Source organism: Ostrea edulis, chromosome 5 (genome assembly GCF_947568905.1).
Source record: "Ostrea edulis chromosome 5, xbOstEdul1.1, whole genome shotgun sequence".
NCBI lineage: Eukaryota > Metazoa > Mollusca > Bivalvia > Ostreida > Ostreidae > Ostrea > Ostrea edulis.
In genome coordinates this window covers 12996578-13018026 of record NC_079168.1, presented here as the reverse complement: position 1 = coordinate 13018026, position 21449 = coordinate 12996578, and the positions used below count along the sequence as shown (strand labels likewise).

Genomic DNA, 21449 nt, shown 5'->3' with positions numbered 1-21449 from the left:
TTAACCTTTGTAATAACCTTTGAATGGTTGATGATAGGGTTTTCAAATTTCACATGTGCATTCCTTTTGACAAGACATTATTAGGTACTAAAATTGTTAACCTATACTGACAATGACCTTGGAGTTTGACCATGGGTTGGGGTTGTCAGTGTTTTGCAAACACATCTTGTGTACATCATGTTTTTGCAAAAGAATGTGTATACATGTATAGAGAGAATTTTTTTGACTGCCTTCATCTTAAGAGGTTTAAATTATTATGCAAGAGCCCGTATCTAGTGTAGTTTAGATTCAATTTGTTTATACTTTATGGTATCAGAGGGTCTTCAGCATTACCTGAATGGAGATGGAAACTCCTGGATATTGGTATATTTTGCATGGTGCTTTTTGCCTGGCTGAGATGCAATTTTCCATTACAAAAACTGTTATGAATATCATATGGAAACATGCTAATACAGAGACAGATCCAGAAAATTTTCAACAGGGGGATTCGACCCTTTACGTCTAAAAGGGAGAGGGATGAAAACCCCCCAAAAAGCAAAAAAGCAATTTTTGTTAAAATGTTCTACCAAACGGGGTGGAAGGTGCAGCCCCTGTACCCCCGTTTACATCCGCCAATATGATATGCCGGTTTTTTTTTTTTTCAAGTTTGTTCAAACTGACTCCACTGTCTAGGAAGGGAAAACAATGGAGGCCCAAAGTTTATAAAGATGTAGATATTGTATTAATCGTTTTGATGATATGGTTTAAGTAAGATTGTTGCTCTTGGACCAAAGATAAGGTTCACAATGGATCCAGTTGAGGTTGGGCATTGTTTTGTTTTTACTTTAGACGACAGGTTCCTAAAATATGAAGAGCAACCAATCTCTACTTTGTTGAAACAAATTTATTCAATCATGGCTGCTTTGATTAGGAAAAGAACGCAAACAATTAATGGATAAATATTTTGAGAGCGGTTGCTCAGGTGAGCGATGTGGATCATGGGGCACTTGTTTTATTTACTGCCCTAACGATACAGTGCAGTTATTTTTCAGTGATTCAAATCAGGAAAACAGCGTAAAACGACAGACTGTAGCAGATGCATCGTTTTACAGTGCAGCAAAATGCGTAACTGAAATAAATTTGACCTCCGACGCCTTTGGTTCCGTGGGGATCCGGGTTAGAATAGATCCTCAGTACCCCTTGCTTGTTGTAAGACACGACTAAATGGGGCGGGCCTTCGAATGAGTCCGCAAAAAACCCGTGTCATAGCAGATGAAAGGTGAAGATAACGAACAGTGATGATAATTTAAAGATCCCTTCCTGCTTAAAGGCCGTAAGCACCGAGCTCTATAGGCCTAAATTTTCAGCCCTCCATCGGCAATGTTGAGGTATCCATATGAGTGGAAAATTCTCGAGAGGGACGTAAGCTTAGACAAAATACAACTAATAGCCCATCGACGCCAGCTAAGGTGAGCTTTGTCTCCTATGACCATTTGTCATGTTATATCAAAGTGTGGCTTGTCATTAGATATGACAATGGTCTATTTTTTTCCTTTATCGCACGGACAGTGTCTGCTCCTGAGATGTGACAAGTTTCCATGTATATTTCATTGTACATTATTCATAGACAAACAAGAAGCTTTGTATGAAATAAATGCAGAGGAGCAGGAAGCATGAGATCACTGTGCACAGATAATCGTCATTACATCCGTCACGCTACCTATTCAAAGGATAAAAAACCAAACAACAACAAACAAAACCAAGTTTTAAATTTAAGAACGCCGTCAAGGAATTGATCATGGTCATGCATTTTAAAGATGTTTGTCAGATTATCATCGTGTTTGCTATTGTTTTTAAAGGTAAGTTTTGAAACACAATATAAATAGTGTTCAATGGAATATCATTCTTATTACAAGAGACAACTTTTGTTCGTTTTTGTATATCGTTTTACGTCCATGTTATTCGAGAATAATTTACTCATGTTGAGATGTCACCAGCTTTAGGTGAAGTGCCGTAAACTTTGACCCTATGCATGACGCCCTTAAGGCTCGTAACAGGGAGGGGTTTTGTATTGTGTCATCGCTTTACCGCTACGCGGGAGCCTTCGTTTTCAAGGTCACGTAACCGTCTCTTCTAACGTCGGACGTTGGGCGAAGAGACAGTCACTACCTAAGTTAAATGACTTACATTTGATTTGGAGCCAGAATGACTATTCTAACCCTGGGCCTTGTACTAGCAACTATCAATGATTTAAAATCTACTAATGGTAAATATTGCATTAACGAATTCATTTGTGTTCCCGAATGCAAAAAATGTATATCATTAATGATGCAACATCATAACCACTATTGATGAATGGTTCACTAATGGAAAAATAAAGTATTATCGGAGGATTTATCATTAATAACAATTATCATTAGACATTACCACCACGCCCAACACAAGTAGAATTAATTACCACACCCAATACAGGTAGAATTAATTACCACGCACAATACAGGTAGAATTACTTACCACGCACAATACAGGTAGAATTACTTACCACACCCAATACAAGTAAAATTAATTACCACACACAATACAGGTAGAATTACTTACCACGCACAATACAGGTAGAGTTACTTACCACACACAATACAGGTAGAATTAGACATCACCACACACAATACAGGTAGGATTAGACATTATCACACACACAATACAGGTAGAATTACTTACCACACACAATACAGGTAGAATTACTTACCACACACAATACAGGTAGGATTAATTACCACACACAATATAGGTAGAATTAATTACCACACCCAATACAAGTAGATTTAATTACCACACACAATACAGGTAGAATTAATTACCACGCACAATACAAGTAGAATTAATTACCACGCACAATACAGGTAGAGTTATTTACCACACACAATACAGGTCGGATTAATTACCACACACAATATAGGTAGGATTAATTACTACACGCAATATAGGTAGAATTAATTACTAAACACAATACAGGTAGGATAAATTACCACACACAATACAGGTAGAATTAATTACTACACACATTACAGGTAGAATTAATTACCACATACAATACAGGTAGAATTAATTACCACACACAATACAGGTAGAATTAGACATCACCACACACAATACAGGTAGGATTAGACATTATCACACACACAATACAGGTAGAATTAAACATCACACACAATACAGGTAGAATTAGACATCATCACACACACAATACAGGTAGAATTAGACCTTATCACACACACAAAATACAGGTAGAATTAGACATTATCACACACAATACAGGTAGAAATGTTTGCTGTATTTTAAGATTAATTTGGTTTTAGTTGTAGAATCTACATGTAGTGAATGTGAGACGATAGTAACTGAAGTCGGCAAAATGTTACAGTTGGACTGCGGTGAAGAGGTTTGTCTTGGATTTCCATTATTCCAAGTACACGTAACATGATAAAATGTCTGATTAAAATTATAACATTTACTTCAATGCGCAAGCGCCAGTGATGCTGCATGAACACTTTATTGAAATAAGAAAATGTAACACGTTTGTTTGAAATTGTCAAATATATTGAAATCAGACAATCACAAATTGTTACCTGTACCTCCCTAGTTTCGGAATTTTAATCCAAAAATGAAGGTAAGTGTTACTCCCACCTGAGAATACATGGTATTTTTGTCGCATATAATGCAGAGACGTCCGACGGACCCCGATCACGCGACAATTTCATCCAATAGAATAATAGGGTTGTATGTTCATGTCATGGAAATATAATTGAAAACTTCAAGCTTCGAATTAACCAGTAAAGAATATAATCTTTAATAGCAAATTGGAACACAAGCGATAGAATTGTCCCTGAAACAGAGCCCCCGCTTTACTCCAAACCTGTGGATTTCTAACATACTAGTAGTTAAAATGATTTTTAACAAAATTAATGGAAATGCAGAAATGCGTAAATTATATTTTTAACGTATTTGTAAAAATTCAGAGTGCAGACTACAGACACCTTTTTCTGTTATCATTAACAACTAATACACAAAATGCAAATACAACATTTTTGATATTAACAGAAATGTTTTGCCTTTAGGGCAGACCTTGCTGAGTCCGTTTTTCCTGTGAGATTTATTTTCTGTAACGCTTTGAATTTTTTATTTGGATATAATTTCCAAGAATTTGTTTAAAGCTACAGTATTTGGCACATGCATGATCGGATTCAGGAAATTTTCAAAGGAGGGCGTGCGACCTAAGTTTCGTAACTTTTCCGTCCAAGAATGGGAGTTACAAATGGATTCCTTTTACATTTGATTGCCTGCCTGTGTAACTCAGTCGGTTGACATGTCTAATAATGATCTGTAGATTGCGAGTTGAAGTCGAGCAGGAGTTTTAATTTTTTTCCCTCGATTACTTTTTGCTAAACCTGCAGCAGTATTTGACTAATCAAGTAAATCTGAAAGTTTTCATTGTCAAAATATCATGGTACATATCCTCCACTTTTCATCCATATCAAACTTCTCTGATCCCCTCTAGATCCGCCACTGATACATGCGTCACCGACTCGCAATATTGGAGACTGTCGCATAGTTATGAGATTAATGCGTGTTTTGTCTTAATATGAATATGTATTTTAGTGTATGTTTCATTTTTATGCAGGAAAATGAGCTCTATATCTGGAAGAAAGATGGGGAGATTGTGCTTCTTGAGAACAACGAATTAGCAATTAGGGATGCCTCGGACGCAGGACTGTATGAATGCTGCATGTATAATGCAGGGAACTTTACGTCGTTAAAGAATTATACGATTAAGGTCAAACGTATGTATGTAATGTATATCGAGAATATTTACACTCACTGAATCTTTTTCTAATATTTCTATTGGAATTGACATTGCTTTCATCTAGGACAATGAATGCATGCTTGTTGCTAACTAGTTCGATCCAGTTTTGTTAATACCACCTGTCTGTATAATTATTACCAAATATGGAGCTGTTCCGTTTAGCATAACGAATGGGTCAACCTTATGATATTTTAGTACTTAAATCTAGTTTATATTTTAAAATAATACATAAAAATACAAATATAAACAATAAAATGCCTTTCTTTGTTGTTTCATCGGGTGATGAAGGTAGCTTACGTGGGTTATGAGTTTTTTTCTGCAATGCTAGCTACTTCATCACCCGATGTAGCAACAAAGAAAACATTCTATTATTTAAATGATGTCAAACTATGCTGATACATACATGTACTTATAATTAAGATTTTTTGCTCCTAAAATAACATGATTAGTGCACACTATATATAATAAATATAATAACCTATGCAACATTAACTCTTTAATTTCATCCAGATAGATATTGAAAACATCCGAAAATATTGCAACTTTTCGGACTCTGGGTTGCATTATGTTAAAAACGACCCACGAGTACATAGAACGAGTGCTCTTTTAAGCAATGATACATACACATGTAGAAATAGCATACATTTTCAAGTTCACATTCCGACATAATAAGGGGACATATAAGACATCTTTATGCCGTGTAAAACTTTGCAACATTATACAAATCTTAAATTTATATTCGACAATCTTATTCATATCCGAAAGTCTTGATTTATATTCGATAATCTTGGATGTTTATATGCGAAAATTTTGATTCATATTCGATAATATTGATATTTATATGATAACTTATTGATTTATATGCGATAAATCCTGATTTACATGTACATATATATATTCGATATGAATGTCATCTATCCTCGATAATTATGTTATTTATATTCGATAACTAGATTATTATGAAATAAATTCCTTATCCAACTACAAAGCATTGGATATCCTCTATATATTCGATCAAATTGTGATTCATATTCGATAATGTTGATTTGCACATGATGTATGTAATGAACGGAGTACTTTGTAAAATCAACAGCTTTCGATTTGCCTGGCTACCTAACATGGCTACGTCAACAAACGAAATCATTCGAAGCTGTAAATTTTCGGGTCGCATGGGGCTGTAATGAATGTTTGAAGGTATGTTTGGACACGAATATAGTGGGAAATATGTTAGGAATTTTTTATATTTTAAAATATTTGAGACAGCAATCAGGGGCGGATCCAGGAATTGCGGTTACGGGGGGGGACCTCTTTATGAGGCAGGGGGTCTGGGGGCGAAGCCCTGGTGGGGCCCAGGGGGCGAAGCCCCCGGAAGCTCCTGGATTTTACAGATTTTATAGGGCTTGAAATATATCTCCTATTTAGTCTTTTGTACTATTTTCTATCATTGTTTTTATGAGGTGAAATTAATAAAATGACGCAACTTTTAAGGGTTTTTGGAAAAAATTAAGTTCTCCCAATAAAGTAATTCTAGAAATCAATAGAAGATACCACGATTTACCTAAAGTTTAAAAATTTTAGGGGGTGGGGGGGGGGGCGGGCGCCGGCTGCACCGAGCCCCCTTAAATCCGCCACTGGCAATGTAAAGGTACAGCGACATAAGGCCTCAACTGTGTGCATTTTTTGCGCCGTAAAACGAAGGTTTTTATAAGGGGTGGATCAGAAGGGGTCTGGTCCGTCCAAACATTTTAACAAAAAGCAACATATCTGCAGCTAATCTAGAATGTGTACATCAACATTATCAAATATGAATAATTTTTTTATCGAATATAAATAACAAGAGTATCGAATATAATTCAAGACTTATCGAATATGAATAACAAAATTATAGAATATTTAAATCAAGATTTATCGAATATAAATAAAACAATTATCGAATATAAATAAAGAATCATTAAATATAAATATCAAGATTATCGAGTATGAATCAAGATTTATCGACTATAAACAAAACGATTATCGAATATAAATTAAAGTTTATGGCATGAAAGGTGAAGATAACGAACAATGATCAATCTCATAACTCCTATAAGAAATACAAAATAAAGAGTTGGGCAAACACGGACCCCTGGATATACCAGACGTGGGATCAGGTGTTTAGGAGGAGTAAGCATCCTCTGTCGACCGGTCGCACCCGCCGTGAGCCCTATATCTTAATCAGGTAAACGGAGTGATCCGTAGTCAAAATGAGTGTGCTAAGAACGGATTAACGGTATGAAAAACGCCAGACAGCATTTGACCCAACGATAGGTGAAGTGGCAATCTAGATTATTATAACGACCATAGAATTTGCGAAATGCTGACTTAAAACGAGACTGTTATTTTAAAATATAAATATAAACATCTATCGCAAATAAATCAAGATTTATCGGATATAAATAAATAAAAAAGTTGCACATTAATATATCAACATTATCGAATATCGAATATAAATCAAACTTTTCGCATATAGATATCAAAATAATTGCAACGTTTTACACGCCATACATCTGCGATCAGCCTTATTTACACATGTATAATGTTCGCATTGCGCGAGCTTGCTTCACACGTGATTAGAAACCATATGGGTTGCTTAGTATGGATAGGACTAATTTGTCTCTAAACCTCGAATGATATAATTGAAAGAAAACTTCTGTTGAAATCAAACTGTTTTACCCTTATCCCTTTGGGAAAATATACACTCACTTTAAATACATTAAGGTTGAATATATCAATCAATCAATTTTGTTTTAGATATGGTATCAGATGTCATCTCTACTGGTGCAGAGTGCGGTGGTGACGGGTATTTTTGTGATATTGTTTTTTTTTTTTTTTTTTGTTTTACGTCCCATCGAGAATGTTTCACTCGTATTGAGATCTCACCAGCTGTAGGTGAAGTACCACAAATTTAGACCTATGTATGACACTCAGGACCGTAGCAACTTGCCAACGCCTGCTGTGACACGGGTCCACTGTCCGAAAGAATCTTAATTCTCACTGAACTGTCGAGCGTTTGGCAAAGCAGCCATGGCGCGAGCGAGACTCGGAACTCACGATCTCCTGGTCACGAAGCGAACGCTCTACCACTGAGCTAACGCCACCGGTTTTGTGATATTCAGTCTCTTAGAATATTGCATACTCTAGTATATCGTAGACTTTGAAAAGTCTATAGAAGCCAAGCTATCGGAAAGATCGAATGGACAACTAAAGAAACATTTGACGTAGATTTCACCATGAATAGGATTCTCTGCAATTTTTTCCCTTTAACTTCTGTTTTCTGTGTAGCGTCAAATGAAATCCACACAATATTCTGTAAAAGCTTAGTATACGATGTGAAATTGCACTTTAAAGTTACCCGGCATCAGTACTACTATAGGTAGGTTACTTTGCCGTTTCGTCTTGCAGGGAAATTAATGACATATAAATGTGCGCTACCTTATAACTACAACATGCACTATTTGATTTATCATACCGAATGACTTATATATAAAGCGATCCTCTGGCCGAAAAACAACACTAAAATCCTGATCACTTACAGAACAGAGGAATATAATAGAAACGAAATAAACAACGATAACGACAAAAATGCCCTGGGCAGTCTACACGCGACCTTCCCTCTTCAAATCCCGGACCGCCGCGGTGGCCGAGAAGTTAGAGCGTTCGCCCCGCATGCGGAAGGCCGGAGTTCGAATCCCGTCCGCAACAGAGCTAAGTCGTTAAAACAGGTAGTGATAGTTCCATCGCCAAAACGCTCGGCATCAGGTGTGAATGTTACGGGTCCTCGGAGATGACCTTAAAAATGGATGACCCGTGTCACAGTAGGTGCGGCACGCTAAAGAACCCTCACTGCTCAATGGTCATAAGCGCCGAGCATAGGCCTAAATTTGAAACCCATCACCGGTCTTGGTGACGTCTCCATATGAGTGAAAGACGTTAAGCAAAATACAATCAATCAATCAATCAAATCCCGGAACTAATGTCACAGTCAACACATCACAGGTAATCTCAAACAGCACATCACAGAGTCACACACACAATATCACAGTCACATAAGAGGAAATCCACAAACAGCAACGTTATATCACAGAGTCACACACAATGGCACAGTTACACAGCACATCACAGGAAATTACAAACAGCAACGTTATATTACAGAGTCACACACAATGGCACAGTTACACAGCACATCACCGGACATCCACAAACAGCAACGTCACACCACAGAGTTACTCGGAATGACACACACGATCATAAACTTTGCCACACGAAAACATCTCACGACAGGTATCATCTTGGACATTGAACATGTCATACCACATCTGAACTTCCAGGTCAACAGATACGGACACACTACGAGGAAATGCCCTCGTTCAACAACGGCTGGTTACTACAGACTAGTCTATCTTTCCCCACATTTCGGGGCCTTGTGAGCATGGAGGAGATTTACATCACTCACATAATAACTCACTATATTTTCTTTCGTACCCCTTTGTGATGACTGGACGATCGATGGGAATTCTTGAAGCCACTAGCAGTGAACCCATTCCATTCATTACCTTGGGGTTTGTCAGGAGGAAGCCTATCAGTCTGAAAGGCAACACTACCAGCCCTCCAGACGGAATCGGACAGACAGAACCTCCGCATCAGCGGGCCACCTTCATAATGCCCAGACACAACATAACCCCCATCAGACCAACACACAATGGTGCATTTGTCAGGTGCCTTGGGGACAGACTCCCCATGGAACTGACAAGCCATCGACTTAATCATGGTTGGGGCATCTGTAATGATCAAAGTTTGCCCCTTGGGAACAGTCTCCAGCACCACCATCGAAGCATGGATGCTTCCACTCACGCATGGGATACCCACACAGACCTCATCAAAAACCTCAGCGCATGCATCAATCCAAATCTGGAACAAGACTCGCCAACATAACAATCGACTGCATCCTTGCCACAGATTCGTCCTTTGCATCCGAGAACTGGCCATCCGCTCATGCTACCCCCATATCCCGCAGTCCAGCACTACTGGTCCGACCATTGAAACCAAACTGAGCCAAGAGACAGGAGATACCATCACACCAGACAGAGGTCCAGACCGTGCCTCATCTAGACACTCCGACTCGGCTCCACATATCTCAAAATCAGTGACAAAACTACCGTTATCATCCCAAACTTCAGACACTGTGGAAGGACAGCATGTCCCAACAACCATTTCAACCTGAAAACCCAGAGTTATTCTGAGAAGTCAAATCACAATAGCAACTATCACTATCCCCGGTGTCATCCAGTCAACTACCCTGATGACTGACACTTGCCTCAGTGCCATCCGACAAACCACATAACTTCTCATCTGCGCCTGACAGAACCCCTGTTTGTGTCGACCCTGTGACTCTGACCCCCACTTCATTCCGGGTCCCGTGAAGATATACACATGTCGATGACAAATCCCACTGCCTACCACCGACACAAAACTAGTCGGTTTCACTGGCATCTTGACCTTCTGACATACATTGCCAAATTCTGACCCTGCTGCACCAAAGCCCCTAAGGATTTATGGAGCACTTGTCCCAACCTATTTTGACCATCCCTACCATCAAACCTAAAGTAATCTATATTGACATACCAAACCAGTGAAGATATCGACCATGACCTGCTATGATGTTTAATCACCTGTCTGACTGGCGAACGACGAAATATATCAAAATACATCCACCTTCCCGTATTGTTCATACGTCCCACGTCTGGAACACTAACAACTGTGATGCATCAACACCTGACCGATCCTGAGAGATGTACTGGTGACATGGGGGCCCGCAAGAACTTTCGCTTGTGCATATAGGCACATGCTGGGGGGGGGGGGGGGGGGGGTGTCTGAGGTTGGTCATACGGAAGGCCGGAGTTAGAATCCCGATCGCAACAAACCTAAATCGTTAAAACAGGTAGTGACATTTCCATCGCTAAACACCAAGTATCAGGTGTGAATGTGACGGGTCTCGGATATGACCTTAAAACGGATGTCCCGTGTCACAGTAAGTGTGGCACGCGAAAGAACCCTCACTGCTCAATGGCCGTAAGGGCCGAGTAAAGGCCTTGATTTGAAGTCCTTCACTGGTCTTGGTGACGTCTCCACATGAGAGAAAAAATTCTCGAGAGAGACTTTAAACAATATACAATCAGTCGATCGAAATTTAGACTTAGGTCTATTCTCAGTTTATTGTATTAATGCATGATTCATATTGTTATCATGATGAAGTAGTTGTTTTGTTCTTAGATAGTCCTGATCCAGAATCTTGCTGGCTTATTTATAAAAATAAATTATTGCATCAATGACTTAATAGGAATACCACATGTGTATCTATCAAGGAGAATGATGACGCAATATTATGGTGCAATGCCACTAATGGATACCCACCTGCTACGGTGGACTGGTATATACCCGTGGAGGAGAACAGAGGTAGGAGTCAATACATTGGTCCCGTTCAGTATCGATAGTTTAATATATCAATAGCATTACTTTGATAGACAATGTAACAGTATCGATAGTTTAATGTATCAATATCATTACTCTAATCGACACTGTAACAATATCGATAGTTTAATATAACAATACCATAACTATAATATATCAGTATCGATCGCATCGATATATTTATATTTACGCCATTGTGATATTTGCATGCGGTGTTTGAAACAGTATCTTCAGTTCGAATTATTTTCTGAAATCCACATTTTTCGTTATATATATCACATAATCATTCAAATAAAGGAGAAAGATCAGATGTCGCACTATCTGAACGCTGTGTTTTTTTTGGTACTAATTACAGATATTGATATCGGCATATCTGGGGCGCTGGTTATTAAAAACATTGCCTACCACTGTGATTCGGTATTTGTTTGTAAAGTGGGCAACTCTCTGAATGGAAACAACAAAGTACAGAAAACTATCAAAGTACTTGTAGGACGTAAGTCTTCTGAGTCGTGACTCTTTGAAACTCTCTCTGTTTACGTGGTTTATACAGACAATGTTTTGTCCTTACCTTTTTGACTTGATGATAAATAATGTTAAGAAACCTCATTAAAAACCAAGTTTTCCTACTCTATTCTGTTGTATATTTTCAGGCGAGCCAGAGGTTCTTATCAAAATCAGTAAAAATGACGGAATACCGATAATAAAAAACGCCATTTCAGTTTGCAGCAACGAAAAGATTCGGATAATTTGCTCAGTTAATACGTTTCCACCACCTGACGAAATAAAATGGATTATACACAATAAGAACAGCACATTCTGGATTTCCACTAATAGTGGTGGACATTTCAATTCATCGGAAGAGAATTCCTGTAGAGCAAGCATTGATAATATAAGATTTGAATCCCAAAAAGATTCTGAAAAGCAATCCTTTCGAAATGCCACCATTTGGTGGCAAAATATTACCTTGCGTTGTGTGGTAGGGAACTTTACTTGTGAAGCCTCTAACAAGTACGGGAAGGGGACTGAGACTTACAAAGTAATTGAAGGCAACTGTTCAGGCCAATAGAAGGAGAGAAAAAGGGCGATGGTGTTTCTTGTTGTGATGGAGCCTAACACCCCCTTCTGATCATATTGTTCAACAAAAATTAAGACAAATAAAGCAGTAATATGCGTAAAACATGTACCGTTTTAAGATGTAAAATTACGATGAATGAATACTTGGTGAAATACTGAATAATGGATGTGATATGCATACGTAAGGTAAATTTATGGAAAATAATTTATGGATTCGAACCCGCGCCGACCAGAGGTGAGAGGCCGTACGATTTTGAGCTCGATGGTCTAACCACTCGGCCACGGAGGCTCTTTTACATACAGTATAGGAAGATAAATTCAAGATATAGGGTTCACAGCGAGTGTGACCAGTCGACAGGGAATGTCTACTCCTGTGCATTTGATTCTACCTCTATGTCTAGGGCTCCGTGTTTGTCCAACTTCTGATAAAGTATTCTTTATAAGAGTTATGGGATTGATCACTGTTTGTTATATTTCTATCCAGAGTAAGGAAAAAGAAATGTTCTCGTGTTGCAAAGTCAAGGATCTTAGTTCTGATCAATTTTCCTAAAAATCCATTATGAAGTTTATCTCACATATATATGCCCATACCTTTACTGTCATTTATTCATTTTTAATAAATGTCGTGATACAAACACCGTGGCAATTATTTGTCTTTCTTGAGCGTTATTGCCTTCTCAATTTCGTGGGGCATAACTTCGTTTCTTGTTCATTGGTAGAAAAGATTCTTAAAGAGACACTACAGCTCATTTTGTGCAAATATCATGATTGTGTACATAAAAAGGCCCCCCAAAATTCTCTGATTTAAAGGAGTCTTGAATCAAGCTTGATCTGTGTTTTGAATAAGTTAAATATATGCCAAATATAGTATCTCAACTTAAATAAAAGTTATTTCTTAATTTATAGCATTATTACGTCATGAATAAGAGTTTTTCCCGCCTTTTTTCAAAAAGAGCTTGATAACTGTTAAATTTCATCCAGATTATTGCTTAGGAAAAGGTGTGCCCATCCGTCGAGGAAAATGAAATTGATATATATTGTGTATTAAGAGAAGATGAAAAATGTGTTCGAATATAGATTTGCACGACGCATTGGCTGTATTTTTTCTGAAAGGAAAACACCCTGAATTTATGAAAATTTTCATTGATTTTTGCATTTTTGTCAATTTTATGCCAACTTCACGCTCCTGTCATACAACACAAAGCAATTTTGGATCAAACCAAACGTAGTTTGAATTTGTTTATATATTCCTTATTTGAATGCCAGATTTTGGGACTCCTACTGAAATCATCTATTTTCTGGGCCTAATGATTGTAGGAACTGTCCCTAGTTCTTTCCCAGATATTTCTAAAATTTTGTTGCAAAGGTAAATGTATGAACTTTGCGAAATTAACACATCTATAAAGTCGAAAATCATCCTTTTAACGCAAAATTTAATACTTTTTGACGGTCAATACAAAAAAGAAATGGAGCCTCCTCCTTATGATCTTCAGACGCATGCGCACAGGCGGTAAACAATGCAGCATGTCGTCCAGTAAGATATTAAGCGCACAATGCACAGACCCAGAATTTCGACAGATTCTGCGAGAAAAGAAGTAAAATTAGAACGAGATATAACTCATGCGTGAACTAAAATTTACGTTGGCATCAGTACGACCGTTGGAAAACCAAGAGGTACTAGAAATACACGCAGGACTCAATGGCGGACCAAGGATTTACAAAGGGGGTGGCACGGGCGAAAGTCAAGTATTAACCAAAGTACTCAACCTCTGGAGGACCCCCACCCCATCTAAATCCGCCACTGGGAATATCGAAGAGTAAGTGTTAGTTTTATATCTGAATAAATCATGCATTAGTTTAAAACATTGGTCTATAGGCACATGGAAGGGTTTCTGTTAAAATGATGAGTTGTAATTACTGAATTATAAGAGGCAGGCAATAATCTCAAACTTAAAAAGCGAGTGTGAATCTCCAAGGGATATTTAAATAAGTTTCTACACAACACCTTTGCTGTCATATTCAAAATCGCATGATGTATGTCCAAGTCAGCATGAAGAAGCCTTTGAATTCCGGACGATCTTCAAAGCACAGTTGAGGGCAAATTGATCAAATTTGTCAGCATCGATATCATTTTTATCATTTTATCAATACATATTTTAAAGAACACCCGTTTAAAACGAGCTTTCATTTCTCGTGTGAAACATGTACTAAGTATGTTGTTACACTTTTCTCTCGCCACTCGATTTGATCCCTTGCTTCGCTCAGCACCAAATCTCCTGGTACTCGAGAAAAGTAGACGAATTAATTTTGCAGGGTTCTCACTGATTTCGTTTGTATTAGATTTATACAGGACGAAACGGCGAGACCTCCCCCCCCCCCCCAACCCCCCCCCCCCCCCAAAAAAAACCCAAAAAATTCCGCAAATTTGGCACCACGATAAATTGGATGATATTCCACATTAACCTAAACTTTCAGTTCTTTTATATCCGTTCATACTCGTATATTGACCAAACTGTACGATTACAATAATGAAAAGTGCATTATATTATCTCTCGATAAATCGGATCTAGAAAAGTGGGAGATAACAAACTAGTGAATTGTAATGCTTATTATTCATCGTGGAAATTCTGTAACTTCCCATTGCGATCTTAGCAGTGAGAGCCATGAAAGTTCTACACTACCTTGCATCACTAATCCTCGTGTTGACGTCATCAGCTTTACTTGATAATTCTGATGTTGGCAACAGACGAATGCTATTAGATGATGCAAACTTCGATAATTCGCGACTACAAGCACTGGAACATCAATTTCAAACTCTTCAATCACAGATGAACTCGAAAATAATGGAACAAGATGCTGAAATTCAAGCCTTGAGAGCAACTCTTTCAAATTTTGAGAATTCTAGAGTTCGACTTGGTATGTAAGCCTCTCAGTAATGAAGATAACAATTATTAACTGATGTCGACCGCAGATAATTTGCTATATGTATATGGATTATTAATCTTTGTTGGTTGTTTATTACGTTCCATTCGAAAATCTTTTAGTAGTATGGAAAGCTTGCCAGCGTTAGTTGAAGTGACCTAAATTTTTATCTATGGACACTCGAGGTCATGGCATAGTTTTTTTCCTCGTGCCAACAGTTACCGTTACACAGGGACAAGACTATCTATGATACTGTTCCGCACCAAATGTGATCAACAAATTTATTTGATTGTGTTAACACAGACAAGATAGTTAGAGGAAATCTAGAAATTCCACTTTGAATTACACTGAGAAATATGGTAGCAGTATTCTGAATAATTATGTGCAATGCTTTAATTTCGGTACGATGATAATCATTGATCAAAGTTCATGCAGATCTGATTTCTTATTCACTATTCCGAGTGTTCAATTTTCAGAAGACTTAGAACACAGTTGAGGTACAATAGAAAGAGACACCTCATGCCTGTTGAGGCACACACAGTGACAGATACTAAGTAATAGTGAGTCGGTGAAATCCGTGAAATGGACACTTCATTTGTTACATGGACCCTTCACTTGTATCATGGTCCCGTGGGGATCCGGGTTAGAATATGTCCTCAGTACCCTTGCTTGTCATAAGAGGTGACTAAATGGGGCGGTCCTTCGGATGAGACCGAAAAAACCGAGGCCAGATGTCACAGCAGCTGTGGCTCAAAGGCCGTTTATATTACAAGAGCCTTGCATAGGCCTAATTTTTGCAGCCCTTTAACGGGAATGGTGACGTCTCCATGTAAGGTGAAGATAACGAACAGTGATCAATCTCATAACTCCTATAAGCAATACAAAATAGATAGTTGGGCAAACACGGACCCCTGGACACACCAGAGGTGGGATCAGGTGCATAGGAGGAGTAAGCATCCCCTGTTGACCGTATGAGGGGGAAATTCTCGAGAGGGACTTTAAACAATATTAAATCAATCAATCATCATTTGTATCATGGACACTTCATTTGTATTATGTGAATGTGTTATGCGTAACAGCGGAAACAAATGCCTGGGATATTTTTAGTTCAGAATGCTACATAATGAATAAAATATCCTCGATGGGATGCCCATCATTCATTCAATCAATTATTTTTAATTACACATATTTTAGGAACTACTTACATACGATGGGGAAAGAAGTCGTGTCCATCGGTGAATGGGACCACAACGGTTTATTCAGGTAGAAGTCAATGGTTGTTTTAGTGAATAACAAAAACAAGACTACTATATGTACTTAAGGCTAATGTTCTTAATCTTAAAAGGATATAATTCGTAAGAAAAAATATTTTAAAATGTCACTATGGATTAGTCAATGCTGTACAAAAATGTTATCAGTTTTCATTAAGGTATGGCCGGTGGAAGAAACTTTGACGAAAAAGACGGTGGCATCAACACTCTATGTTTACCTCTCAATCCGGAGAACGCCCCTAGTGGTGTTTCTTCCTATGTACATTCCGGACGACTGTATGGAAGTGAATACGAATTCTCCTATAGAAACATTGCTATGGACGATGACGTTCCCTGCGCCGTCTGTCATTCCCTATATGCTTCGTCATCAATTATGATTCCCGCGAAAAGGTCATGCCCCTCGAACTGGATGAAGCAGTACGACGGATTTTTGACCTCTGAAGCACACTATACCAATCACAATGCCGCCGACTTCTTGTGTGTCGATAGCAATCCAGAGTATGCCACCGCTGGGTCGCGACAACACAGCTCTAATGGAAGGTTATTCTACACTGTACAGGCAGTGTGTGGTTCTCTCCCCTGTCCGCCCTACAGAAGCTCACAACCAATCGCTTGCGTTGTCTGTACCACTTAAACCATTGCTTACAAATAAATAAAAATAAAACAAAGATATGAAGTTGTAAATGTATTTAGGTGCGCGCGCACTGAACAAGATTGCTGGATCCAGTAAATGTTCTACCAAGTCCAAATCTTTGCTCCTCACGAACATATCAACAGCTGTGAAGGAGAAACCCCAAACGTACTGTGCTACATATACCAGAAGTGGTGTAAATCAAATGGCGATTCTAAAATGTTCTAAAGAACTTTTAGTAAACTTGAAATCGCAAAACTTTTCTCAAATCAACAACATCAAAACGTATGATTTTTCGACACCTTACACTTCCATTCCTCACGATAAATTAAAGACTAGACTTTTTGACATCATAGACAGTTGGTTCTTTAATAAAAATGGAAAACGCAAATATTGATATCTAGTAATCAGTCATTCAAAAAATTACTTTGTAAAACGCAACTCTGATTTCACGCACAAGTACTGTGAAGTTGAAATAAGAAATATGCTGGAGTTCCTCATTGACAATATCTTCGTGGTCTCTGGTGATCAGGTCTTCTAACAGTCTGTTGGAATTCCCGTAGGTATGAATTGTGTTCCTTTGTTAGCTGACCTGTTTCTATATTCTTACAAAACAGAATTTATTCAAAAACTTTTACGTGAGAAGAAAAAACAAATGCTGTTGCCTCCAATTCGACATTTAGATATATCGACGACGTATCATCTATTAACAATGATAATTTTCATTCATATGTCGATTCGATATATCTTTGCTAGCTCGAAATAAAACGCACCACAGTCTTCTTTTTCTGCTGCATAATACTTAGATATTTTATTGAAAATAGATATTAACGGCAAACTAACAATCAACTGTATGACAAACGGGATGATTTCAGCTTCTCCATCGTCAACTTCCCATATTTATGGAGCAATATTCCATTATCACCTGCATATGGTGTTTATATCTCTCAACTGATTCGATACGCAAGAGCTTGTTCTGCGTATGGTAAGGGTTTAAATCGAAGTAGGCTACTGACAAACAAGTTAATGGTGCAGGGGTTTCAAGAGTCTCATTTAAAGTCAGCATTTCGCAAATTCTTTGGTCGTTATAACGATCTAGTTGCCAATACAACCATAGAATTTGCTAAATGTTGACTATACGAGGAATTAAAGTGTTGATGAAACTTTTGAGTTTTTATTCAACTCTATTCGTGGATGTTTACAAATCTGTCCTCTAGGCAAAGGATAAAACCAGTCAAGATTTGGGGAAAAGTAGAAATTCTAATTTAATATACAAAATGTGCTTTTCGCTAGCCAAGGGTTTACGATCCGCTCCGTAGAGAAGCGGATCGGATCGTAAACCTTTGGCTAGCGAAGATGATATACAAAATTCACTTTTATATGTTACAAGTTAACACAATTTATCGATACCAAACATTGCATGCCAATTATTTACATCCATCTTGTTGGCTTTCTAAAACACTTTATTGCTGAAGATGCAGATGTCACATGTGCAACAAGGTGATGACTAGATGGTATCCCTGAAAGGCAGGTGACCTACGAGTTACTTGCCCCTGATCAAAGATAGAAAGATAAGTAGTCATCACCGTGCAACAACGACTGTACCAGAAAATCATAACCACGAACCCGATCCCTATTATAGAAAATATTTATCTCCTTAACATTCTCCCTTCTAGATGTAACATAAACACGTTAAACACAAAGTAAATATATTAATAGTCCTTTTTACAAATACATGTATTACAACGATTTCAATGACAGTCCACTCGTTATCACAAAAAATCTACCATCTAGTTATCCCGTGGGGATCCGGGTTAGAACGGGTCCTCAGTACCCCTTGCTTGTCGTAAAAGGCGACTAAATGGGGCGGTCCTTCGGAGAAGACTGTAAAAACCGAGGTCCCGTGTCACAGCTGGTGTGGCAAGATAAAGACCCCTCCCTGCTCAATGGCCATAAGCACCGAGCATAGGCCTAAATTTTGCAGCCCTTCACCGGTAATGGTGATGTCTCCATACGAGTGAAATATTCTCGAGAGGGACGTTAAACAATATTGAATCAATCATACCATCTAGTCACTGAATTCCAACGGACAGTTTAGAAATGAGTGGGTTAACGAACGCTGTCTGATTTTAACTCTTGTATGCCCATATTTTCCGGAATGAGTTTCATATACACCTCCAAGTTGTCAATGCCCCCTAGGCAGACAAGAGTCCACAACAAACACTACCTAACCCTGATGAATGTTCCCGCGACTACGTCTCCATGTTTTAAGCGCATTAAGGACCGGCAACCATTCCCGCAGTTATCGGAGCCATAAATGGCGAACAACGTAGCTCATGGGTTCTTTTCTAACTCTTCCTTGGGTTGAAGTCGGTAGTGTCCACAGTTTCCGGCGCAAACTAGCCTCCAACTTGTCCAAGTATGAAATGATTCTGTGTCAACGAAATGCCATCAGGATTCGCAGATTGGTAAAATGATCAAATGTTTAGCTCCTGCAAATGCTGTCTCATAATAATCTAATTAAATTATATCCTATGATCTGCTCATCTACAATCGCTACACCCATGTGTAGCGATAGTAGATGAGCGGATCATAGGATCTAATTTCAATTAGATTGGCTGTCATAAGCTCTTCTTCTGTAACATCCGATGATCCAATTACAGCATATATAGCCTCTTTGGTGCTTTGATACTGATTTCTTGAACTCATCCAAAGTGTGATGCAAGTGATGAATTAAAGTGTTACTTGACTCCCAGGTTTGGTGTACATTGTCGAATCTTCTCATGGTCCATTGCTGCTATGAGTTTCTTCAGTTAGTGGATGAAAAGATTCCCGTATTTCCACAGTAAAGATCATCATACAAAGTCTAAATGGGGATGTAACTCCTATACAAAATCCAAATCACTATATACATATATATGTATTTGGGTGTCATGTCCGCCAACTTTACAATCTAGTTAAAATTAGATCCTATGATCCGCTCATCTACAATCGCTACACATATAGGTGACAGCATTTGCAGGAGCTAAACAATTGATCATTTTACCAATCTGCGAATCCTGATGATGTTTCGTTGACAAAGAATCATTTCCTACATTAGACAATTTGGAGGCTAGTTTGCTAGGAGTAGTGATAGTAGATGAGCGGATCATAGGATCTAATTTTAATAGATGTACATGCATTTAGGCGCCATGTCCGCCAACTTTATTGCACTAAAATTTGATTGCTTGATTGATTGTACATCATGTATCTTGTTTAACGTCTCACTCAAGAATATTTCACTCATATAGAGATGTCACCAAGACCGCTTCAAATTTAGACCTTTGTTCGGCGCTTACGGCCATTGAGCAGTGACGGTTCTTTAGCGTATCACACCTACTGTGACACGGGACATCCGTTTTTACGATCATCTCCTAGGATCTTTGACATTCACACCTGATGCCGAGCGTTTGGCGATGGAACTGTCTCTACCTGTGTTAACGACTTAGGTCTGTGGCGGTCGGAATTCGAACCTCGGCCTTCCGCATGAGGGGCGAATGCTCTAGCCTCTAGACAACCGCGGCGGTCCACTAAAATTTAGACATTCTGTTTTTACAAAAAGATCTAGTGCTATACATATTGACGTTTCGTGAAAATATATACTTTAAAGGATTCAATACCTTAATTTGATACCTACATAATTTCAGTTTTATTGATATGTGAAATAGGCAAGGCAGATGTTGATAGTATTTTACCTGTGTTAAACTTCTCCAGTATATCACCTACAACTTTGAACAGTAGGTATTATAACACGTTGTGAAGCTTTAACAGAAGAATAAGTTAGATACTGCATGTTCAATATAGACATATAAATTACTTATGTCATATTTTAATTCATTAAATGATGCCTAGAGTGCTTCAAAATGAATAATGTTTGACACTTCTAGAATCCTGATGCTCAATAGTGTCATATAATGTCGCCCAGATGCTCAATGTGTCATATAATGTCGCCCATATACACAATAATCTTTGTTAAGTCGCCCAGATACACATCAATCATTGTCATGTCATTCAGATACAAAACAGTCAGTGTTATGTCATTCAGATACACAACAGTCAGTGTTATGTCATTCAGATACACATCAATCATTGTCAAGTCATTCAGATGCACAACAGTCAGTGTCATGTCATTCAGATACACAACAGTCAGTGTCATGTTGCCCAGATA

The 21449-nt window shown here is 38.2% G+C and overlaps 2 protein-coding genes across 2 annotated transcripts; both read left to right on the top strand.

The window, feature by feature from the left end:
* Window positions 1–1677: 1677 nt before the first annotated feature.
* On the top strand, window positions 1678–13057 carry LOC125652048 (uncharacterized). The gene is made up of 7 exons (XM_048880950.2): window positions 1678–1838; window positions 3336–3415; window positions 4655–4814; window positions 7628–7676; window positions 11214–11329; window positions 11700–11837; window positions 11995–13057. The coding sequence occupies exons 1-7, from the start codon at window positions 1778–1780 to the stop codon at window positions 12408–12410; spliced, it is 1020 nt and encodes a 339-aa protein (XP_048736907.2). The 5' UTR covers window positions 1678–1777; the 3' UTR covers window positions 12411–13057.
* A 1891-nt stretch (window positions 13058–14948) lies between these two features.
* On the top strand, window positions 14949–17279 carry LOC125652016 (short-chain collagen C4-like). The gene is made up of 3 exons (XM_048880885.2): window positions 14949–15334; window positions 16535–16603; window positions 16770–17279. The coding sequence occupies exons 1-3, from the start codon at window positions 15082–15084 to the stop codon at window positions 17243–17245; spliced, it is 798 nt and encodes a 265-aa protein (XP_048736842.1). The 5' UTR covers window positions 14949–15081; the 3' UTR covers window positions 17246–17279.
* Window positions 17280–21449: the final 4170 nt, after the last annotated feature.

Excerpts from the sequence above, each read along its gene's own strand:
- LOC125652016 (XM_048880885.2), top strand. The coding sequence starts at position 15,082 with ATGAAAGTTCTACACTACCTTGCATCACTAATCCTCGTGTTGACGTCA. Across the intron at positions 15,335-16,534 it reads GAATTCTAGAGTTCGACTTG|GAACTACTTACATACGATGG; the intron begins GTATGTAAGCCT and ends CACATATTTTAG. Across the intron at positions 16,604-16,769 it reads GACCACAACGGTTTATTCAG|GTATGGCCGGTGGAAGAAAC; the intron begins GTAGAAGTCAAT and ends GTTTTCATTAAG.
- LOC125652048 (XM_048880950.2), top strand. The coding sequence starts at position 1,778 with ATGGTCATGCATTTTAAAGATGTTTGTCAGATTATCATCGTGTTTGCT. Across the intron at positions 7,677-11,213 it reads GCAGAGTGCGGTGGTGACGG|GAATACCACATGTGTATCTA; the intron begins GTATTTTTGTGA and ends ATGACTTAATAG. Across the intron at positions 11,330-11,699 it reads ACCCGTGGAGGAGAACAGAG|ATATTGATATCGGCATATCT; the intron begins GTAGGAGTCAAT and ends TACTAATTACAG.